The sequence below is a fragment of the Balaenoptera acutorostrata genome, chromosome 7, assembly GCF_949987535.1.
Source record: "Balaenoptera acutorostrata chromosome 7, mBalAcu1.1, whole genome shotgun sequence".
Classification (NCBI taxonomy): domain Eukaryota; kingdom Metazoa; phylum Chordata; class Mammalia; order Artiodactyla; family Balaenopteridae; genus Balaenoptera; species Balaenoptera acutorostrata.
This window is the reverse complement of record NC_080070.1, coordinates 12,681,025-12,705,680: the sequence shown is the minus strand read 5'-3', so window position 1 is coordinate 12,705,680 and position 24,656 is coordinate 12,681,025. Positions and strand designations below refer to the sequence as shown.

Sequence of the window (24,656 nt, the reverse complement as noted above, 5' to 3'; positions counted from 1 at the left end):
GCTCGGGCAGAAACTGTGCCTGAAAGGAGCATGAATGATCCCAAACTTCAAGGAACTTAACTCTTTTTTTTTTTAAATGCTATTCTTGTCTGCTTACATTCTTTTTATGTATGTATGTATGTATGTATGTATGTATGGCTGTGTTGTGTCTTCGTTTCTGTGCGACGGCTTTCTCTAGTTGTGGCAAGCGGGGGCCACTCTTCATCACGGTGCGCGGGCCTCTCACTGTTGCGGCCTCTCTTGTTGCGGGGCACAGGCTCCAGACGCGCAGGCTCAGTAATTGTGGCTCACGGGCCTAGTTGCTCCGCGGCATGTGGGATCCTCCAAGACCAGGGCTCGAACCCGTGTCCCCTGCATTAGCAGACAGATTCTCAACCACTGAGCCACCAGGGAAGGGAAGCCCCTATGGTACTTATTTTAATGTTATGGTAAAGCATTGCATAAAAATAGTTTGTACTTCCCATGTTTCTCTTGGTATAATATTTTCAAGTTTTTTATTAGGAAAATTTCTATCACAAAAGCAGAGAGAATAATGAGTCCTATTACCCAGATTCAGTAATTAACATTTTGCTACCCTTCCTTCTTCTATTCCCGACATTTTTAGTTTATGTATTTTGGTGCAATTTCCAGACATTGTAATATTTTACTGCAGAGTTTAGTAAGCTCTAAAATAATGACATTTTCTTATCTTAGCATAATATTACCTTACCTAACAAAATTATTTCTAATTCCTTAATACTAACAAAATTATATACACATTTCCCGTATTGTCACCGAGTCCAAGCCCACACTGCTCACCACACAACAGGCCAATAAATCAAGACAAAAAGTGTTGGGGCAAAGAATAGCGACTTTATTTGGAAAGCCAGCGGACCAAGAAGATGGGAAGAACCATCTTACCCAAGTTAAAACTCAGGCTTCTTCTTTTTTTTTTTTTTTAATTAATTAATTTATTTATTTATTTTTGGCTGTGTTGGGTCTTCGTTTCTGTGTGAGGGCTTTCTCTAGTTGCGGCGAGCGGGGGCCACTTTTCATCACCGTGCGCGGGCCTCTCACTATCGCGGCCCCTCCTGCAGAGCACAGGCTCCAGACACGCAGGCTCAGCAGTTGTGGCTCACGGGCGCAGCAGCTCCGCGGCACGCAGGATCCCCCCAGACCAGGGCCCGAACCCGCGTCCCCCGCACTGGCAGGCGAACCCCCAACCACGGCACCACCAGGGAAGCCCTCAGGCTTCTTTTATACTAAACGGGGAGCGGGTATTGCTCGTTGCTGCAGACTTCTCGGCGCTGGCCCGGCCCCAGCGGGAATGCGATAATCCTTTCCTCTTGCTGTTGTCCAAGTCCGTGTGGTCAGTGTTCCCGTAAACCTCCAACAAGATAAATGTTGTTCTCTGTTCTGCAACTTTGTATCTCTATGTGAATGAACACTGTTATACTTTTAAAGGTCAAGCCTGGGAGGCAGAGCCTTGAGAATGGGCTATCATGTATATTTCAGGTTATAGGCAACATTCTTTACAAAGGTGCAGAGTCAGCGTGACTAAGCACAGGCAACAGAGCACAAAGATGAGTGGTAAAGGAATAGATCCAATATGGAGTCAGGTTTGTTCTTCTCTGTTACAAGACTCTGCCATGCAAGATGCCAACCTGGAGGCACAGATGTCCTCGGGATAGCTGGGAGCTATTAGCAGTCTGATAACATCTCCTAAATGCTAAAACCAATCATTTCAAAAGCAAAGAACAGCATAACAGGAAGATAGCACTTGAATCAGAACACAAAGTCAGACTTACTTCTTCTGACCACTTCTGGTTAAGAGATTTCATCAGGAATTCAGGGGAAAGAAATTGATGGCTAGTGTCAGAATTTCCCTGGAGTTTGTAGCTTTTCCTTCCTAGCAGGTAAGCAGAGCCTGATGCATTTGTGTAAGATGCCTGTTACAAAAGTATCATGCAGCTTAGAAAAAAAATCAATAGAGATGATGTAGGATATTTGGTAATGAACGAAAGTTTAATATCCGTGGAGGCTAAAGAAGGCATATTAAGTGTAGTTTTAGTTTTATAGATTAGATTTCATTGAAAACAATTCCTGCAGAAATATTTTGGAAGGTCAATCTAAAAAGACAAAGACTTACATAAGTCTGCTGAGTAAAAGAAATCCTTTATCAGTGAAGAATTTTAATGTAGTGTCTGAGACAAAATTAGTTTTCAGTAGATGATAGTAGTAGGGATAACAGTCAATGCTTTTAATGGCTACATTTACTGAGACATGCATGGTTATAACCAATTTCTATGTATCAACTTGTTGCTTTCTTACCATAACCCTGGGAGGTTGGTACTTTTATTAGTCCCATTTTACATATAAGGATGCTGAGGCCCAGAATTTGCCTGCAGCTACGAATAAGTCGAAGAACCAGGTTTGAAACCCAGGCAGTCTAGGTCCAAAGTCTGAAACCAATACACTCCTTATAATAATTACTGTTATTAAATAACATTGTATGAAAAACTAAACGTGCTGTGAAGGAAATATATGTTGAGAGAGAGAAACAGTAAAGTATTCCTAATCAGGAAAAAAAAAAATCCCCACTTTGGAGATTCACTTTCAGAGACTCACAAGAGGACACACGGGACTCAGCATATGGTTGTGCTCACGGCTAAGATGATTACACAGACCTTGTAAGGATACTCAGCTAGAGCATAAGAGGAAGAAGACACAGGCGGGACTTCCCTGGTGGCGCAGTGGTTAAGAATCCGCCTGGCAATGCAGGGGACATGGGTTCAAGCCCTGGTCCGGGAAGATCCCACATGCCGTGGAGCTACTGAGCCCGTGTGCCACGACTACTGAAGCCCGTGTGTCTAGAGCCTGTGCTCCACAACAAGAGAAGCCACCGCAATAAGACCACACACCGCAACAAAAAGTAGCCCCCACTAGCCACAACTAGAGAAAGTCTGCGTGCCCTGCAATGAAGACCCAATGCAGCCAAAAATAAATTTAAAATTAAAAAAAAAGATGAATTTCTGAGCCTAGACAACAAGACGAGTGGGGTTACCATTTATTTTTTATTTTTATTTTTTAACTAATTTTTATTGGAGTATAGTTGCTTTACAATGTTATGTTAGTTTCTGCTGTGCAGCAAAGCAAATCAGTTATATGTATAAATATATCCCCTCTTTTTTGGACTTCCTTCCCATTTAGTTCACCACAGAACGTTGAGTAGAGTTCTCTGTGCTATACAGTAGGTTCTCATTAGTTATCTATTTTATAGATAGTAGTGTGTGTATGTCAGTCCCAATCTCCCAATTCATCCCACCCCGCCTCCCCCCCTTGGTGTCCATATGTTTGTTCTCTACATCTGTGTCTCTATTTCTGCTTTGCAAATAAGTTCATCTGTATCATTTTTCTAGATTCCACATATAAGCGATATTATACGATATTTGTTTTTCTCTTTCTGACTTACTTCACTCTGTATGACAGTCTCTAGGTCCATCCATGTCTCTGCGAATGGCACAATTTCTTTCCTTTTTATGACTAATATTCCACTGTATATACATGTACCACTTATTAAGAGGAATGTATTCAGGAGTAGGAGCCAGTTTACTGGAGTAGGTATCAGGGAAGGAAAAATGAGTTCAATTTGGGACAACCAAAATAAAGACTCAGCAGACAGTCGATATTCTGAATTATGTTTCCCTAATATTCTAAAATTTTACCTTTAGTTATCTAAGGTCAATATTGCATACCTAGTCTTACTTTACACCCAAGGAGTAGCACATACGTGATGCTCGGTAATGATGGATGGGGAGGTGGTGGATACGTGGTGGATAGACTGCAATTGCAGGCTGAGAGACTTGTGAATGAAGATCCAGCCTAAGTGAAGGGCCACACAGCTCCACTAGGGGGCAGACAAGTCTCCATATTCTGCAGAAACACGACTGCCTATGACAGGAAGGGAAGGGAGAGCCAGTAGGGATGAGCTACACAGTGGTGACAAAAGATGAACTTGAATTTGATGCCTTAGTGCCTTTTCTCTGGGAAGAGGCAAGGCCATCACCTAAAGATGTTGACTCTTCTGCTACTTCTCCTGGGATTAGGTATGGCCTTATACTGGGGGAAGTTTGGGGTAAATGTGGATGTTGGGGAGAGGAGTAGGGTGTCCGAGGCCACCAGTTAGAGGATGGGGGAGATGTTGGATTAGAGGATCCTGACGCAATAACAGTTGGCAGAACAAAACCAAAGTGCAGGCAGTGCTACAGGGTTCTTTGGGGGCCAAGGTGGTATTGGAGCAAATAGTAAAAGACCTTCCTGACTGGGGACAAGCTTGTTGGCCCTCATGGGTTTTTCTGTCTCTCTGGAACTAGGCTCTGTGTTCGGTGCTCTCCTATCTCAAAAGCCAAGCAGGGACATCTGTGAATGCGGGACCTCCGTGATGATCCAGTGTTAGGTCGATAGCCAGCTCACCTTCATGTACTGGTACCGTCAGTTTCCAGGACAGAGCTTGCTGCTGATGGCAACTGTGAATCAGGGCTCTGAGGCCACTTATGAGAGTGGGCTTACCAAGGACAAGTTTCCCATTCGCCGCCCACACCTGACGTCTCAACTCTAACTGTGAGCAACGTGAGCCCCGAAGACAGCAGCTCTTATTTCTGCAGCGCTGGAGACACCGTGGTGGGCACAGATCAAAGGTCTCAGCAAGAACCCCTGCTCCCTCCTACCCGGCTCCATCCAGGTGAGCCTGAGAACCCTGGGAAGCAGGCTGGAGGGGGGAAACCGCAGCCCTAGGGCAGATGCAGCTGCCTGTGCACTGGTGGGTGGGGATGGGTGTGAATGGGTAGGCTGGGATGGGGAGAGAATTGGTAGGATCCGCTGGAGGGCCCCATCCACAGACAGGAAGAGTTGCTACTGGAGGTTGAGGATAAAATGTCTTCCAGAGGAATGTTTAGAAATATTCAGTAAAGACAATCAGATACAATTTGCCTTCAAGTGGCACAGTCAGAAATACCCTTTAAGTATTTTATCTCAAGGCTATATTTAGCCTGTTGTCTATCGATATAGTTTAGAAGGCCCTTAGTCATCTTGATAGCATACTGGTCCATTACACTGACGGCATTATGCTGATTGTTCTTGGTGAATGGAAATTATAAAGCACTCTAGATGCCTTGGTATGACATATGCATGCCAGACCAATGTAAATCTGCAAAAATTCAGGGACCTGCCAATTTGGTGAGCTTCTGAGTAGTCCAGAGGTGTGAGATATGTTGGAATGTCCTCCAAAGTGAGGGGCAAGCTGCTGCATCTTACATCATCTGCTGTGGAGAAAGAGGTGCAATGCTTCATGGGACTTTCTGGATTTCGGAGTTAACATATACTACAGTTGGGTGTGCTACTCTGGTCCATTTACTGTGTAATCTGTAAGGCTGGGCCAGTGCAAGACAGAGTTCTGTAGCAGAATGAGGCGATGATGTAAGCTTCCCAGCCACCTGGGCCATAGACCAAGTAGCTCAGTTATTCTTGAAGTGCCCATGGCTGATAGGGCTGCTCTGTAGAGCTCGTGGCATTCCCCAGTAAGAGAATCACAAGGCAGATGCAAAGAGTTTTGGTGTAAAGCCATACTGTCTTCTACCTGGCAACAACTATTCTTCCTTTGAAAAGCTGCTCCTGGCTTTTTACTAAATGCCTTATGGCATTCAGAACTGGGTGTTAGTTGATTTGCAAAACTGTAAAGTTGAACACACACAGAGTATTCTGTTATTCAGTGGAAAATGTATAATTAAGACAAGATTCAAGCATAGCTGGAAGGAGGCACACTTTGATTTCAAGAGCAAGTCCCAGTTTCATGGTCCACACTCCCATTCCACACCCACCCTACCCTCAATCCGTACTCAAGGTTTTGTGGGAATTCCCTATTTTTAGCTGAAAAACTATGGGGCTGTTTTCTGGGTAGGGTTGCATTTTATTCTGGAATGATCATTACAGTTTAACATAAGTATGGTTCTGAAACGTAGTGGTAAAGGAAAATCTTCGCAAGGGCCAGAACTTCAGTCCTGAAGAATAGATCTAGCCTGTGTTCAACTTTCCCAGTATCATCTAAATTCTAGCCATTCATTCACATTTTTCCTCTTTTTGCTTCTCTGTGCTGTGTTAGGGGTAATTCCTTTAGACTCTCTGTCCTAGTTACTAATTCACACCTCAACTCCATTAAGCCATTTCACCTTTCAACTGACTTTTTTTTTTCAATTGACTTTTTAATTTAAAATATATTTTCATTTCTAGGAAATCTATTGGGTCTTTCTACAAATATGAGCAGTCATTTTTGAAGAATCTTGCTCGTCATGTATTTTTCAGTTATTTTATTTCTTTAAGGATATCAGACTTACACTTGGAATTTTTATCTGTTCGTGCCAACATCTGATGACTTTATGCACCTGGTTTTCTTGTGGTTTCTGCTGCTTCTCACTCAGGGTGGCTTATTTCCTTGAGCATTGTGTAATTTGATATTATAAAATTTATCTTTGGGAATTCCCTAAATCCTGGAGTAAAGGTGGGCTTTCCAGGAAATATTTATTTTTGCCTCTGTCACGCAATTGGGATGCAACAGACCTGATGTTTTCCTTTATAATTCTCAGTGTCCATCTTCTTGGCCATACAGTGTCTATGCCAAACCCCAAAGGGCTGACTACTCAGTGGCCATGAATATTCAGAGGAAGCTGTTTTTAATCCTCCACCCAAAGCCAAGACCAAGAAAAAGAATAGTCCTTGTCAATTGCCTGTGGGGTTATTTTTTTTAGTTTGCCCTTTCACTAAGTGTGTAGCTTTTCCTGTATCCTGGCTTTATGAAGAAGCGATTCCCATCACGCCCCTAGTGCTGTACAGTTTCCAGTGGGTCTTACCCGGTTTCTACACATGCTGATTCTCTAGCTCGCAGGGATCCACGTGTGCACCCACTTGACCACATGGATCAAAAGTGCTAGTTTACCCTCCTGTTCCCTGCTCCCTAGGAAATGGGCAAATTCACCTACAAATAAGCCTTGGGGTGTGAGCATCTTCCTATATAATGGCAAACTTTTCTCCTAAGGAGCAGTAAAACACTGTGGTTAGGGGCTTGATTTCTGTTCCCAGGCAGACCTGAGCTTAAAACTTGACTCCACTGCTTTATCACCAGGTGTGACCTTGACAAGTTACACAATTTCATATACATATATATAATATTTTCATATATAAAATAAGGATAATAATGATGCCAAAAAAGAAAGGCGTGAGGATTATTATAAGAATGAGATGAAGTCATCCATGTAAACAGCATCACACTGTGCCTGGTAGAGACAAAACACACAATTTAGTTACTAGTTAAATTTATTTCTCACTGTGATACATGAAATTTTTTTTTTTGAATACTTTTGTTTAAAAAATTAATTAATTAATTAATTTATTTATTTTTGGCTGTGCTGGGTCTTCGTTTCTGTGCGAGGGCTTTCTCTAGTCGCGGCAAGTGGGGACCACTCTTCATCGCGGTGCGCGGGCTTCTCACTATCGCGGCCTCTCTTGTTGCGGAGCACAGGCTCCAGACGCGCAGGCTCAGTAATTGTGGCTCACGGGCCTAGTTGCTCCGCGGCATGTGGGATCTTCCCAGACCAGAGCTCGAACCCGTGTCCCCTGCATTGGCAGGCAGATTCTCAACCACTGCGCCACCAGGGAAGCCCGATACATGAAATTTTACCACTAACAATTCCATCCTCAAGGTTAGGTATTGCCCTCTCTGGGAAAATTTTATTTATTATTATAGTTGTTTCTCTTTATTTTAGCTATTTTAATAACAAAATAAATGCATGTTTTTTTCTGAAATACACAGTTTATTAAACTGAGGAAAATTAAAATCACCCATTTAAATAAAATTAGATCATATGATATGTATTTTATCATTTATTCTCTTAAGCCAACAATATTTCATGTCAAAAAATATACTTTACATTAACTGATAAGAATATTTCAGTGTATTGCTGACCATCCTTTAAATATCAGTTTTTACAATTAAAATTAATAGCAAGGTAAATATCCATATGCTAGATGATAGGGTAATTTAATTTAAAAAGCAGTGGTTGTATGTGTCAATTTATTTCTGTTATAGACTCAGCAGGGAATGATGAAAGCCCTGCTTACCCCACCTTCACAGGGCTGGCATCTTCTTATTCAGGTTCTCAACTCAAATACTATCTCCCCTAAGACAGCTTTCCTGACCTTCTTACCTAATATAGCACTTGTGGACCCAGCCACCAGTTACTCACATTTATTATCACTTTATCCTATTTTAATAACATCTAATCACCATAGTCTGATATAAATATACAGTTGATCCTTGAACAAGGTGCAGGTTAAGGGCACTAACCCTCTGCACAGTTGAAAACCCATGTATAACTTTATAGGTGGCCCTCTGTAGCCGAAGTTCCACATCTGTGCATTCAACCAACCTCAGATCGTGTAATATTATAGTATTTATTGGAAAAAAAAAATCCATGTATAAGCAGACCAGTGCATTTCAAACCCCATGTTGTTCAAAGGTCAACTGTATGCATTATATACACATTTTATATGTATATGTACATTTTTAATTTACTGTCTGCCTCTCATAGCTATACCTCCTTACATATGTGTGGACACGAACGCGCATAAATACACATAGATGCCATGAAAGCAAGGACCTTTTGTGTCTTCTTCATTGCTGTTTCCATAAAGCTTAGAGAAATTACAGGAACATCACAGGAATTCAGTAAATATTTAGTTAGTGTTATGGACTGAACTGTGTTCCTCCAAAATTCCTATGCTGCAGTCCTAACCCCCAGTCCCTCAGAGTGTAACTGTATTTGGAGATAGGATCTTTAAAGAAATAATTTAAATGAGGGCATTAGAGTGGACCTTAATCCAGTCTGGCTGGTGTCCTTATCAGAAAAGATTAGGACATAAGCGGAGAGACACCAGGGATGTGCCCCAGAGGAAAGGCGACATGAGAACACAGTTAGAAGAAGGTCACCTGCCAGCCAAGGAGAGAGAGGCCTCAGTAGAAAACAACCCTGTGGACACTGTCGACGAAAATAATCAATACACAATCTGTAATAGGAATAGAAACAAGTTTTATTTGAGCCAAGCTGAGGACTATAGCCCAGAAGACAGCCTCTCAGATAGCTCTGAGGAACTGCTCCGGAGAAGCATGGTTTTCAACCCAGTTTTATATCTTGTCAGAACAAAGAACATTAAGCAAGTCAGGGGTACATTCCTTCAAGGTTTAAAAAAAACATCAACACGTACAGTGAGTCAGTATGTCCTTGGTCCCTGAGAAGGTGTCTTATCATCGAAGGAATATCAGCGCTGGTGTCCCAGGAAAAGAGGCATTTTATTTTTTAACATAGACATTTTTACTTCCAGTCAATGTGCCCTTTTCTTTAATAATTAAAGCAGATGTACAGTGTATGGCTGATAGGCCACAAACAGGCTGTTTTAGTTAGCATAAAATTCAAATTAACTCATGTATAAGCCAGAATGACTTCTCCATACCTCAATATGTGAAAGTTTCTTTTATGAACACCTTGATTGTGGACTTCTAGCTTCCAGAACTGTGAGAAAATAGATTTCTGTGGTATTTTGTTATGGCAGCCCTAGCAAACTAATACATTGAGCAAATAAATATGATTCAGCAGAAAAGAGAAAAATTTGCGAAGCCATGTGGACTTCCCTGGAGAAAAAACTCTACAAAAAGCATTTGAGTTCAGGCAATGTAAGGCCATTAAAAAAGAACTAGGGGCTTCCCTGGTGGCGCAGTGGTTGAGAATCTGCCTGCTAATGCAGGGGACACGAGTTCGAGCCCTGGTCTGGGAAGATCCCACATGCCGCGGAGCAACAAGGCCCGTGAGCCACAACTGCTGAGCCTGCGCGTCTGCAGCCTGTGCTCTGCAAAAACAGAGGCCGCGATAGTGAGAGGCCCACGCACCACGATGAAGAGTGGCCCCCACTTGCCACAACTAGAGAAAGCCCTCGCACAGAAACGAAGACCCAACACAGTCAAAAAAATAAATAAATAAAATTAAAAAAAAATGACGCAGATATTAACGGCCCTTGGTAAAGAGAAAGAGTTTGTTAAAAAAAAAAAAAAGAACTAGATTGTTCTAACAGGGAGGGAACAGAGGCTTTCACCTTTCTGCTTAGGTAGAATGGTGGCCCAAAAACGTGTGCCAGCTCCCTATGCTCCGCCCCACCCCCAGGCTGGGAAAGGGAACAGATATGATGGGTTCTAGAGAGGCAAGCCCAGAATCTGCTCAAACACAGTGGCCCTGAACTTGGACGGTCCTCAGTTTGGAGCTGTGTTGGTTCCTGTGTGGACTGAACACTCAGTTCTGAGACTTGGGAGCCTTTTGAAGATCCTCCTGGATAGGTCGGCCTATAGGAAGTGGGCTGACCAGTTGGCTGCCTTCCAAATGGACAACAGAGTCTAGAGTTTTTAAAAGCTAAATGAGTGGAGGGAGCTCAGTTGACTGGGCTTACCACTGAACTTGACTTGTAGGGCTCAATCTGGATCTAATATGATTTAGAAAAGTAAATACACCTGTCATTTATTCAACTCTGAGTATCATGGTACAAGTCATGGCTGCTACAATCACAGCCACGTGGGTATTCCTCCCAAACTCCTTACTGGCTCTCCTCTGAGTACTCTTCAGTAGACTCTGGAGTCACTTAAGCAGCATTAATAAGCCCAGGGATGAGACAAGGAATGACTGAAATGTGAACAAAAAGACCATTATAGTATAGGAACCAATCTATCTTTAGATAAAAAGCTTCAATTGCTAGAGACTCCCCCATTCGCCCCTCTATATCAGCCTGAAGACTAGATAAAATATGCAAGTAGACGTACCCATCTTCCTTGCTTCAAGGTGGGGAGCAGGAGGGGGGTGGCGAGGAGGAACAGACTACTCCATTTGGCCAACCAGCCAATGACCAGTCTGTGCCTCTAGCCTCTGTCTCACCCTTCAGTGTTTTTGGATCACACAGACCACCCCTTCACTATCCAGATTCAGTGATTCCCAGGCTGCAACATTCAAGAAAATAGTTCTTAGTGGATAAAGAGAAATTGCACAATGGGCAAAATATGTAGTTTAGAAAAAATGATGGAGGCGGGAAGGAGTTGGGAGTTTGGAGGAAAGACAGCAGAGAATTTGCCAATCTGGTTGGAGGTAGTAAATGACCCTGGGGGCCAAGGAGGAGTTGACTAAGAGCTGAGGAGAAATACCTGAGCTGGGGCGCTGGGGGAGGGAAGTATTTTTTAAAAAGAAACTAACGATTTGGAATCTGACAAAAATCTACTTTTCAGACCAATAGGAGATCTGAAAGACTCCACTATGTAGCAACATGATGGGAATGAACTTAGCTTCCACAGGGAAAGGTTCTGGTGTCATTTATGGATTCCTTAGCGGGGTCACCCTGGAGAAGTCACTTAACCTCTTAGCTTTAGATTTTTCATTGGTAAAAAGGAGAAAATGGTATCTGTTGCCCAACTCATGAGGCTGTGTGAGGATCAAATAAGGGGAAGGGAAGCCAAACGTTCTGTGGTAGAATTTACAGGCTCTGGAGTTGGGCTGCCATGCTTAAATCCCATCTCTACAGCTTACTGGCTGTGTGACCTTGAGAAAGTTACTTCACCTCTATAAAGCTCATCTTGTCATCTATAAAATGGCAACCCCATAGGTGGTTGTGATAATAAAGTGAAAAAGGTCCATGAAAGACTCACACACATTTGGTGTAGTAAAGCGCACAGAAATGATCCACGATTACCATAATGAAAAGCCAGTGGCTTGATGTGCCAAGAGCTAAAAATCAACCAAGAGAATGTTTTTTTTTTTAATTAATTAATTAATTTATTTTCGGCTGCATTGAGTCTTCGTTCCTGTGCGCGGGCTTTCTCTAGTTGCGGCGAGGGGGGGCTACTCTTCGTTGCGTTGGGCGGGCTTCTCATTGCGGTGGCTTCTCTTGTTGCGGAGCACAGGCTCTAGGCGCGCGGGCTTCAGTAGTTGTGGCTCACGGGCTCTAGAGCGCAGGCTCAGTAGTTGTGGCGCACGAGCTTAGTTGCCCTGAGGCATGTAGGATCTTCCCGGACCAGGGCTCGGACCCATGTCCCCCGCATTGGCAGGCGGATTCTTAAACACTGCACCACCAAGGAAGTCCTAGGAGAACGTCTTAGAGAAATAGACAAAGGAATCCAAAATTCAGAATGGAGAGTGCCAAGTGCTGCAGAGACTTATTCAAATTGAATTTGGGCAAATGTGCACCGGAATCCAACCTACACATCTGAGCCTAGAGTATGAGGTAATGGTTTCCACCTATATCTATTTTCTCTGCCTGTAAGGTGACTCCTGATACTTTGACCAAAACTCACCTCATACTGTATTGTGGTTGTGATAGTTGATTCTAAGGGGGAGCGCAAACCATCAGGAGAAGGCTAGTCTTAAGGCTTTAGACACAGAAAAGCCCAAGCAGTTGGGGGTTCCCTTTCAGACAGAGTCAGAGCCACAAAGCACCAATTCAAAAACTTTCTCCCTTTTCCCAGGATAATTTCCTATCTTCTACCAAAGATCACCTCCCCGTACCTGTCCAGGGCATACTGGTATCTACAGCAAGAGTCTCTCCTTATCCTCTAAGGCAAGGCTTCCTATGAAGACCCCACAACATGGGGACAAAACAAAATAGCATATTTCATGATATTTATGAAAAAGCCTCTATTATGGAGACTCCACAACCTGAGCGAGCTACCTGTGCCTTCAACGTGGCCCAGAGGGGCCCAAGGCCATGGCAAGATAGGGCTGTGAGGCCAGGTGCCAGGTGGAAGATTAATTCAAGCTTCTCTTTCTGCCAGGGAGGCAAGCATCAGGAGGGATCCGGAGGTAGTTTGTCCCTTGACTTGACCCCTTAGCTGCCATCTGCAGCGATTCCCATGCTTCACAGTACTTTCCCCGTCTTCCAGTAGCCTTGAGGCCAGCTCTGCCAGTTTTAGATCTGTATTCTCGGACAAGACAAAATCTTTCTGATTCTCAGTCTCATCCTCTGTAAATGGAAATAATCTTGTTCTGCACACCTCAAGATTAAAACATTTATGAAAACTGAAACTTGAAACTCAACACAAATGAAAATCAGCATACCACTGCTACTTGTGTGAGTGAAAGCTCTTTCATTTAAAAGCTGTCAGGCACTGTACAAATATAGCAGTATTCCTGCCTAGATATGAGCCCATCAGGTATTAGAGGGTGTGCAGTGAGGATGGGGAGAGCTCAGAGCTCTGGGTGTCCTGTCCTGGAGAAGCTGGCTTCCAGCCGTGCCAGGCACTGAATCAGAAGACAGCCTGTGGGTCCCTCTCCACCCACAAGCCCCACCTGCATCTCCCCCAATTAATTCTGTTTCCATTTACTCTATCCCTCCAGCCTACTTCCTGGCTCACCACCAGACTTCTGAGCTTTTCTGACTTTGTTCACCATTTCCAGAACATTCACTCATATTTACCTTTCTGAGAATTCGTATGTGAACTCTGCCCACTCCTGCCTCTCAGGAACCCTGAGCTCAGAAGAGCTGAGAAGGAAAAGCTTCATCATGGGAAGGCTCCTCGACCTGGTTCACGTCATTAGACTCAAGCACAGACACCAGTTACATCTCTACCCCTCTGGCCAGGTTGTGCCTCAATAAATTACAGAGCTGTGTCTTGATGACTATGGCAGTTTGCAAATTGAGATCATTTCTGGCAAGATCCACTCTGCACTGAGCCCAGCAAAATAGTCCCACTGCATCAAAAATAGAAAATTCCAGAACTCCCCCACCTTCAATGTTGTTTTCAATCACCCAATACTCAACCTTTATCATGTGCCAATTTCTCCACCTACTGCTGTTTCCCTGATCAGGACCCAAATTTACCATTGTTCAAACTTTTTCTAATATCTGATCTGGAGCATATAATTCTAGCTCAGGCTAGCAAGCTCCTAGCAGGTGGTGGCAATCTTCATCACCGTCAGGGCAGATTCCCATGGTGACCAGGAGGCTGCTTAAAGAGAACCCATGGCAGCATGGGCGATGAGAAAGACCAGTGTCTTGATAGTGAGGAAGAGGAGCAATGTGGTAGTGGTCTTCCGTGTCCCCCAATGTATCAGGTAAATACCTACTTACCCCTTGGACCCTCCTCCTTCCAAATGTCCCCCTTTCCACAAGCCTTGGTAGGAAGGAAGCCAGTTCGAAAGCCCAGACTCACAAGAAACTCTGCCTCCCCCATCTCATCACCTCTTGATGTTGGGATCCTGGTTCCCCAAGGCTTTGGATCTGACCTTCCTACCCAGTGGTTTAGACTTGAGAAGGGTCTTCACGTTTACAAGTATGACTTAGTCAAGACTTCTTTCCTCCCGTGGGACCAGGATACTGAGCAGCCAAGTTTGCTACAAATATCAGCCCTTCCTTCAAGTTAGTCGAGTAAAGCTCCACGAGGTCAGAGGATTCTCAGGGGCCCAGGTCACTCTCCCTCCTCCTAAGCCTCACCTCCTCAGCTTAAGGAGGCCCAGCTGTGATATGTGGGGTCTCAGCTTTCCCTGTTTCCCTCAACCCAGAGTCCTCCTCGGAATCAGCTTGTCTTCCTCCTTGTCCTCAGAAGCTGTTTCCTTATCACCCACAAGCCATGAATCCACAGAGTGGCCAAACATAGTAGAACTGATGCAAGACTCCAGGAAAAGGAAAGCTGCAGGTGTGTTTGTACGGGGTTGGGGTGTGGTGACCCTCCACCCTCACCTACACACCCACTCCCTCTCCTCGGGAGGTATAAAGGCTCTCCATCAGCCACTCAACTACACTTCTCCACCATGAATCCACTGCTGATTCTTGCCTTTGTGGGAGCTGCCGGTGAGTCCCATGCGTTGCTTTGGGCCCCATTTGCCCCTGTCCTGGGAGAGATACACGCTCCACCATTCCTGCTACCTTTCCTGTTCTCCCTGTGTGCTGAGATCCTACCTTCCCTGTCCAGCACCCCTCCTTCCCACTCTGGGGCTCTCTTTAAGCCTCATTCTCTCACCTTCTGCCGGACTCCACTCCCATCTCCCTCATCCATCAATTTTGGGGCTTTGTTGGGAGAGGCGAGAAAGGGAGACCAGGTGGGGATGGTTTGTGAAATGAGCCAGGACTTGAGGCTCTAGGATAGCTCCACGGTAGCTGTCCCTAACCTCGGATGCACCTGGGGAGGTGGAAAGATGACTCATTCTAGTCTTATTAATTGGCCTGGGGTGTGGCCCATGCATTGACTTTTTAAGCTTCCCAGGTAGTTTGCAGATGCCCGGATGTAAAGCCACAGCTGCAAATCACTGTTCTATTGGCCGATAACCGTAACTACCTTTGTCCCGCGCAGTGGGTCCCCGGCCTCGCTGCGCAGATGTGAGCTAGGGGAGGAGCTGGGTACAGCCAGGGCTTCGCAGTCAGATCTTCCTACCTAGGCCATCCCATCATGACAAGCTGGGGCTGAAATTGCAGTGGGGAGTAGACTGGTGGTGAGTAAGAGAGAGAAAGAAGCATTCGGTGGGTGAGAGGACCCCATTCAGACCCTATCGCACGGAATGCACTGTGAGGGGCATTTCTTGTCCTTGCCCTGGCCCCAGTGGAGGTCTGGGCCTGAGCCCCTGCAGGGTGCCGAGCTCTGTGCCCTGCAGGCACACAGAGCAACTCGGGAGAACTGCCTCCTGTGAGACAAGCCGGCGATGCTCCCTTCCGTCCCCACTCTCATCGCTGTGCTCCTTCAGGAATCCCAATCAGCAAGGTCCAGCCGCGGGGCTCTGGGCTCCACCCCCACCCCTCCTGTTGAATTGGCTTCTCCCTTCCTGTCTCAAGTTGCTTTTCCCATGGACGATGATGACAAGATCATAGGGGGCTACACCTGCGCGGAGAATTCCGTCCCCTACCAGGTGTCCCTGAACTCTGGCTACCACTTCTGCGGGGGTTCCCTCATCAGTGACCGATGGGTGGTGTCCGCGGCTCACTGCTACAAGTCGTAAGTGCTGGGCCCCTGACTACAAAGCCCACCGCCCAGGGCCCTCTGGAAGAGCCGGGGTCTGTGTGGGGGGTTGCTGAAGTCGGGAACGATGATGGGGAAGAGAAGAAGTTGACAATGGCAGCTGACTCACAGGAGCTGCGGGTAAAGAGGGGCACCTGATAGGAAGCCGCTGACACCCCAAATAAATAGATCAAACAGCAAGGGCTGCGGGTCATAAAAGCAGGGACGGACCATTTTGCGGTAGGAATGGCCAGCGAGAAAAACAGGCGAGGACCTCACACAAGTAACCTTTGCCAGTTGGCTACACGTTAAAACCACCTGAGATATGTTAAAACAAAAACAAAAACAATAAAAACAAATGCCTAGTTCCTATTTGACTCAGAATTTTTAGGAAGAGAGTCTGAGTATTGGGGAGTTTTTAACTGCCTCTGGCAGTTCTCCTCTCTGGGCAGAGCTGAGAATCACTGCCAAGACCAAGGGTTTGCAAACCTGAGTGCGCATAAGAATCACCCGGAGGACCTGTTAAAACACAGATTGCTGGGTCCCGCCCCCAGCGTTTCTGATGCAGCAGGTCTGGGGTGGGAACTGAGAATGAGTTCCCAGCTGAGGCTGATGCTGCACTTTGAGAAGCGCTGGATTAGATCATACGGGACGATGGCACTTAGCAGAGCGAGAACGGAGGGAGTAGAAGTCACCGCGTGTAGTTCGCAAGGTTGCAGAGGATGAAGGATGCCCGGGGAACTCGAAGTGGCTCGGTTGCACCCACGGCACTGAATGCATGAGAGGCGTGGGAAGGGCGGCTGGAAAAGCAAGTGGAGGAGCCTCCCCAGCGGGACCCCTTCACGGCATCCCTGACCCACTGCCCCTCTACTGCCCTGTGACATTCCCACACCACCACCTGCGAGCAGGGAAAACCCTGGGGGACGCAGGGATGTGGACAAAAGGCCTTTACTGTGCTTCGCCCGCAATAGCCGCATCCAGGTGAGGCTGGGAGAACACAATATCGACGTCCTGGAGGGCCGTGAGCAGTTCATTGACGCGGCCAAGATCATCCGCCACCCCAACTACAACAGCTGGACTCTGAACAATGACATCTTGTTGATCAAGCTCTCCTCGCCTGCGGTCATTGATGCCCGGGTGTCTACCTTAGCTCTGCCCAGCGCCTGCGCACCCGCCGGCACCCAGTGCCTCCTCTCCGGCTGGGGCAACACCCTGAGCTCTGGAGGTGAGTGGGACCCTCACGACTTCACCCTCCAACCTACCCACATTGCCCAGAACTGAGCATCCCCTGAGCTGGGACCCCTTTGCTTCCAGTCTGCAAATTCACATCAAGTGCCTACTACACGAAGGGCTCTCTGCTGGGTACCAGAGAGACGCAAAGTGTCAAGGAGTTGAGCCCAAGAATCAAAAGCCAGGACAGATGTAGCCCTTGCTATTAGCACCTCTAGGGAGGGGTCTGCAGTGAGCTTTCTGGGAGCTGAAACCCATCATTCCTTGGAGGCCTCTCCTGGCCACCCTCAGGGTTCAGCACTGGCTTGCCAACCCGTCCTGGCCTGACCCACATTTTCCTTTCCTTGATCTCTTCCTGCTCCTCAAAGTCAACTACCCCGAGCTGCTGCAGTGCCTGGACACCCCACTGCTGAGTCAGGCCAAGTGTGAAGCCTCGTACCCTGGACAGATCACTGACAACATGGTCTGCGCCGGCTTCCTCGAGGGAGGAAGTGATTCCTGCCAGGTGACTTGACCCTACCGCTCTGAGACCGCTGCCCAGACACACAGGCCCCCCTGGGAACGGGATTTGAACGCCCAGGGCTGTGGGGCTGGTAGAGGAGGTCCCTGGGCGGTGGTCCCGTGGAGGAACCAGGGAGGCTAGTGTGTGTGGCATCTCTTCAGACTGTGGAGAGATGTGGAGCAACAGAGCCGACAGGAACGGGGTCTTGTAAGGTTCAGACTGTGTGTGGCTCTGGGTCCCCTTTCTTCTCTCTTTATAAACCTTGTCCCACCGCTTCCTCCCCAGGGTGACTCTGGCGGCCCTGTGGCCTGCAACGGAGAGCTCCAGGGCATTGTTTCCTGGGGCTCTGGCTGTGCCCAGAAGGGCAAGCCTGGGGTCTACACCAAGGTCTGCAACTATGTGAACTGGATTCGGCAGACCATCGCTGCCAACAGCTAAAGCCCCCGCCCCTCTGCCATCATTATGCTAATAAAGTGACTCTGCTCTAACTGCCCAGGCCTGTACCTGCTCCCTCCGGCCCCTTCACTCTGGGAAACATCTCCTCCCATCTGAGGTCAGACAGGGCCCTACCCCTTACAGATGAGCAGAGTACTCCACTTCCCAAAGTGTCTTCCATGGCACATTGGTATAGCAGCACGTGAAGAGAAGGAATCCAGAAAATAATAATCAGGGGCAGGTTTTCTAGAGGAAAATTCATTTCAGAAAGGCTGCATTGGCCTTGGTACTTCTCTGCGTCTTGAGTGCAGTGCTGATGTGTGCACACGTAGGCATGGTCTGTAAGATCCCGTACTTCCTCTCACTGGTACCCACACCTAGGGAAGCACCTGTGCCAATCACCTTGGCCTCTTCTGAGTCCCCTCCGAGCCGCAGCTTGTGTTCTCTCCTGGCAGCGGGAGACCCTATTGGCCCCTATTTCCCAACGACCATCTCATGTGTCTGAGGAAGACAAGAGCTCCCTGGGTCTCCATCCCTCACGCTCCTGAGAAATCTGCCTTCTGTTCTTCCCATGTGATGGTACTGACATGAATACGCCATACTGAGTACTTTATAGGCACTTTCAGATTTAGTTCCCTCTCCCCTCTGGGGTGGTTATTATTCCAGCAGTACAGACAAGGAAACAGAGGTTCAGAGAAGGTTATTAGTTTACCCACATCCCTCATCCAGCAAATGGCAGATCTGGAGTTTTGAGTCCCTATTTGCCTGGTCCCAAAGCCCAGCCCCTGCTTCCCCTACCCCATCTCGTGGGCTCTCCAGCTGCAACTATGGTCCATCAGCTCTGCTGTTCAACATCTCTCCAGCTCATCCCCTGCCTCACAGCACTTCCTGTGGGGTGCTGGTCTCCTGCCCGTCTTCTAACCCTGCGCTCAGAGAGGTCCGGCCCGTTATTTGATTCCTGGTTAATACCTTTCCTGATCTCTCACATTTTCGAAGTAGAAGCCAAGCTCCTCATCGTGGAGACGTAGGGTTCTTCCTGCTCTGCCCCTGCCTATGTTTCCAGCCTCCGTCTCCTCACCCCTCCCCTCCCCTGCTGTGCTCCAACGCTCAGAAGTCCTGGGGGTTTCCTCCAACAAGCATGAACCTCTGGCCTCTAGCTCTGGACACGACTGGTCCATCTGGTTTGACGCGCTTCCCACCCACCCCTTCACCCTCTTCAGAAAAGCCTTTGACTCTTCCTGCTCCCCATCCTCTTCTCCACATCCCTGCCCTGGCCCCGTGGACCCTCTGGTCTGAGTAAGGAGTCCTCCTTCTCTTCCATGCTTTCTTCTATCACAGTTCTGCTCGTGCTGCTGAGTGTATATGGATGTATCTACCTTGTCCTTCAACCATGAGCTTCTCACGGAAGAAATCTTGCCTTACTCATCCTGGTATATCTACTGATTAAACGACATCTGGATTATGGTAGGCACGCCGTGATTGAATAAATGAATGAACGATGAGCTAGGAGTGGAGGCAAACGTACTGAAGAAAGGAAGAGCCTTCCAGAAGAATGATTCTCAGAGTGTGGTCCCTGGACCAACAGCACCAGAATCACCTGGGAATTTAGGAGAAATGCAACTTGTTAGGTCCCCACCCTTGACCTACTGAGTCAGAAATTCTAAGATGGAGTCCAGCAGCTTGCTTTTAACAAGACTTCCAAGTCATCCTGAGGGATGCCAGAGCTTGGGAACCAGTGTGGTAGAGAGAGCCCTAGACCAGTACTCTCTGTGAAAACAACAGTCACGAACGTCTTTACTAACTATATGCAGGCACAGTGATAAAACTTTACGTGTATTATTTAGGTCTCACAAGAGCTCCATAAGGGAGATTTTATTTTATTTATCGTCATCATCATTCCCACTTTACAGATAAGGAGACTGGAGTTTAAAAAGGTTCAGTAACTTGCCCAAGGTCCACAGATGTAAGTAGAGGGCGTGGGTGGGAGCCCCGCAGTCTGGCTACAGGAGATGAACTTGCTTGAGGAGCGGGGCCCCAGCGGCTCAGGTACAGTGCCCAGCAGAGCCCCCGGAACTTAAGCGAGGAAGCCTGGGTGCTGGTTCCAGCCCTGTCTCCTCATCCCGCGCCCTTTAGCCTCTTCAGATTTCAGTTTAATCTGGGGAAATGAGGAGACAAAGTTTGGGTTCAAATGGGTCAATTAACGGACTTGAAAGTTTTCAGAAATTACACATATGTGTTATTTGCGTATCTCCTCCCTACATCCCAACACACACCTTGAGAAAGGCGCACAGGTAACTAACCAGCTTCCCCTCGGGTCCCCTGATCACTATACACATTCTTCTCGCCCCCTCAGGTGGCCGTGCTGAGAGTACAGCCGCTTAGGTCTAACAAAAAATAAGGAAAGGCTTCCCCCTGCTGCCCAAGACAATGAATGACCTCACTCGGCACCTGCCTGACTGGTCTGAACTCCTTTCACCCCGCCCCCCAACCCCCCAAAAAAAGCTTCGTGGGCACTTGGGCTACTAACAGTGAGTGACACAGTGGCAAAGATCTGGGACAAACCCCATCAGGATAAAAAGTAGTTGTGAAACCAAGACAGGGTGGTATTCTTTGTAAGTCCAAGTCGGGATGAGAGTCCCCAGCTAGATGGTCAAAAGGAAACTCTTAGGGAGTAAATTAGTGACAGGCAAAAAGGGTTAATAAGGAAAATACCATATGGAACTAGATCAAAGTAAATCAGTACATTGATGAAAGTTCCTCAATGTGGAAAGGGAACAAGGAAGAGGCCTTGCCACCTTCCGATTGATAAAAGCAATTGATGGCCTTTTATTGGGCTACTGTGAGATCTGTCACTATTCCTGAGTTAAATAAACAGACTGTCTCCTCTTCTTCCTTTTTCCCTAAATTCTAGGAGTCGTGCCAGTTGCGGCCAGCTCTCGCACCACCAGACAGCACTTTGCTGTGCTTCCAGCTGACAGCTGCCCTTCTCCTCAAGGACAAGCAGTGGGTCCCAGGACTGGTGCAGAAGTGGAAGTACCCAGGGTCATTTTGTGCTTAATTGTTTATTTAAATGCAAATTAATAAACCTAGAGATTTTGAGCTCAAAGTATCCTGGGGACTACTCAGAAATATGTATTTTTCACGAGCCTCCTAGGTGATTGCAGACTCACTGAGCAAATTCAAGACAGTACAACAGCTTCTTGTATAAACTGGTCTTCTTTGGAAAAAACGAGTTTGTAAATAAAACAAGTATCTTTTTTTTCTAGTGGCAGATTTTAAAATATCACTTAAAGCAGTATTTTGCTGCTGTTTTTCTTTTAAAATGTTATTGTTTTACTTTAAAATAAAATAGATAATAGCTATGTTATCTATTTAAAATAAAATAGCTATCTATGGCTCAAAAATCAACACAGTAAAGTTGACACTGAGAAATGTTAATTTTCCTTATACTCTGTCTCCTCCACTCACTCTTTTCTTTTTTTTTTTTTAACGTCTTCATTGGAGTATAATTGCTTTACAGTGGTGTGTTAGTTTCTGCTTTATAACAAAGTGAATCAGCTATCCACTCATTCTTAACAGGTAATCATTTTATCCATCGCTTTTGTATCGTTCCAGTGTTTCTTCATGCAGCATCAAACAAACAGAAGTATAATTCTTATTTTAATAGTAAGTATTATTCTTTTTTTTAATATATAAATTTTACACTTTATTTATTTATTTATTTATTTTTGGCTGTGTTGGGTCTTCGTTTCTGTGTGAGGGCTTTCTCTAGTTGCGGCGAGTGGGGGCCACTCTTCATCGTGGTGCGCGGACCTCTCACCGTCGCTGCCTCTCTTGCTGCGGAGCACGGGCTCCAGACGCGCAGGCTCAGTAGCTGTGGCTCACGGGCCCAGCTGCTCCGCGGCATGTGGGATCCTATCAGACCAGGGCTCAGAACCCGTGTCCCCTATATGGGCAGGCAGACTCTCAACCACTGCGCCACCAGGGAAGCCCAATAAGTATTATTCTTATTTTGTTAGACAAAGGTAGCATACAGGAACCTTATTCTACAGCTTGTTTTTATCCAGTTAACATTATATCTTAGAAAACTTTCCATAGCAGTATGAAACATTTTCATTCTTTTTTAGCATTGAATAATATTCTGTGTGAATGTATCACAATTTATTTACCCAACCCCTTACTAGTGGGCACTTGAGTTTTTCCCAATCTTTTTGCTATTCCAAATAATGCAAATACTTTACGCACTTTTTTTTTTGTATGCAAGAATAATTACAGGGTAAACTCTCAAAGGTGGGATTTCTAGGTGAAAAGGTAAGCACATTTGTAATTTTTATAGGTATTTCCAAATTGCTCCCATTAAGAGTTGTATTATTTTGCACCCACCAGCAATCAATGTGTAAAAGTGCATATTTCACCAGAAACTAGCCAATAGAATGGTCTTCCATAATTCAATTTGTCAATCATATTGGTGAAAAGTGACATTTCAATGCAGTTTTACTTTGTATTTATCATTGCAAGATTTCTTTTTCCTATGGTTAAGCACCATTTGGATCTTTTTTTCTGAACCTCTGTTCTTTGCCATTTTTATTGGGCTCTGGATTATTTTCTAATTGATTTCTAGGAGTTCATCATCATGGGGAGATCAGCCCTCATGATGAGAATCACTAATGTTTTTCCCATACTGTAAGCATACTTTATCTTTTGATTCTGCGTCTATTTCCCCCTGTAAGTGTGTTATCATTATGTGGTCGAGTGTCTTTTTTTCTTCTAGATGTTGTCATAGTTTAAAAGGCAACGAAAGGAAGCACCATCTAGTGAAATGAGATGCAGACCACTCAGCTGGAGGTTCAATTTCTAGGTAATCTTGCTCAGGGAGGATAAAATATCTACCAAAAACGTAAAATGTTTCTGCCCTTCAGGGAAAAGAGGGAGAAGACCTTGACCATGATCGCTTGGCCGTGTGATTGTATTTGAACATTCCTGAGGCCGTATTCATTCAGTTCTCCACATCTGGTTCCCCCAACGCCCTCCACTGAACTCGAATGTCTAAAGTCCACAGTGAGATGTGCAGCAGCTGATGACACACGTGGTCCCCCCTCACCTCACACTGGTTAGAAATACAGCTCTCAGCTATCACTTTATCTACCCCTGGGAAAGCCCTAACTCTGTGTAGCTAGTGGCCAATTCTCCTTCAGACCACCCTGGAGGTTCAGAATTGGGCCAACGGGGCAGAGTCTGGGTACTGAGTGCTGAAAGGTGTGACCTCTGGGTGCCCAGCATCGGGGCAGTCCCGAGATAGAAAGGGGCTGCTACTATGACGCCAGCTTGCAGAGGGGCGGATACCAGGGAAAGCAGCCCCTGATGCACAGACACACGGCTCTGAGGAGCTAAGAAGGGCATGAGCATGAGGAGGGAGCCCCCTGGCCTGGTCCGTCCTCCCCGCCACTTGCACCTGGGGCGGTGATGTCACCGCCTCACCCTCCAGTGCCCTCACAGGGGCAGCTGCTCTGGTGGTTTCTCCCAGACTCCAGCTTGGAGGGGCGGGCACATGGGAGGAGACGTTTTTGTATAAAGCTGTAACGTTGTGAGGACAGGGGGGCCACGGTGATTCAACCCTACGGGAATCCTTTACAAAAACCTTTCTGCCTGTCCCAATTCCCACCGTCCTTCCATTCTTCTCCCAGGTCACAGGCCCAAGGGTGGTTTGGGTCAGAATGTCTCCACCTTCCCCCCGTCAACCTGTCAAGCCCAGGCTGTGGAGAAGGACAGGCCTGGATCAGAGCTGAAGCTTCCAGGCAGAAAGGCCAGACATAAGAAGATGTCTCTGTGGCCTCATGGGTGAAGGCCTCAGAGAGACCCCTTTATCCCACCCCTCCCCCTCCCCCCACCCAAGGACAAGGTCAATGGGAAGGTACATGGGAGGTGACCATTCTATGAAGGAAGAAGCCGGCACTATCCCAGCCCTCCAGGGACAGTCACGGGTCTCTGGGACCCTGCCCTCCTCTCCAGGCCCACATCCTTCTGATGGACCCTAAGGAAGAATCAAAAAACAGGGCACAGGGCCCGCTGGATGGACTCTGCCCGTGTTCCGTGGCCCCAAGAGTCAAAAGTCGAAAACATTCTTCTGTGCAACATCTGTAAAGCACGGGAGGGGATTCCTAGTCCCAGAGTCCACCAGGCACCAAGCAAAACCCCCTCCTCTCTGCACACCTCGCATTTGTTTTCCTCCGTGCTCCGCGTCACTGTGCAAACACTGAAGTCTTCTTCGGAGAAGGCACCAGGCTCACGGTTGTAGGTAAGACATAGTCCAGGCCTTTCCTGGCCCCTCGTAGGGGAAGGCGGGTCCCAAGCGTGCATTGTAAGGTGGCTGTATTCTGATGTGCTATGACTATACCTTCGGCCCAGGGACCAAGCTGACTGTTGTAGGTAAGGCCAGGGTCTCCAGGTGGGTAC

The 24,656-nt window shown here is 46.6% G+C and overlaps 1 protein-coding gene and 1 gene segment (V, D, J or C); both read left to right on the top strand.

The window, feature by feature from the left end:
- Positions 1-24,656, top strand: part of LOC102997136 (T cell receptor beta constant 1-like) — a 42,338-nt gene that overhangs the window by 7,407 nt on the left and 10,275 nt on the right.
- Positions 14,859-18,206, top strand: LOC103020906 (anionic trypsin). Its single transcript, XM_007184693.2, has 5 exons — positions 14,859-14,898; positions 15,874-16,033; positions 17,008-17,261; positions 17,635-17,771; positions 18,054-18,206. Exons 1-5 carry the CDS (start codon positions 14,859-14,861, stop codon positions 18,204-18,206), a joined length of 744 nt encoding a protein of 247 aa, XP_007184755.1.

Excerpts from the sequence above, each read along its gene's own strand:
- LOC103020906 (XM_007184693.2), top strand. The coding sequence starts at position 14,859 with ATGAATCCACTGCTGATTCTTGCCTTTGTGGGAGCTGCCG. Across the intron at positions 17,262-17,634 it reads CAACACCCTGAGCTCTGGAG|TCAACTACCCCGAGCTGCTG; the intron begins GTGAGTGGGACC and ends TGCTCCTCAAAG. Across the intron at positions 17,772-18,053 it reads GAGGAAGTGATTCCTGCCAG|GGTGACTCTGGCGGCCCTGT; the intron begins GTGACTTGACCC and ends CTTCCTCCCCAG.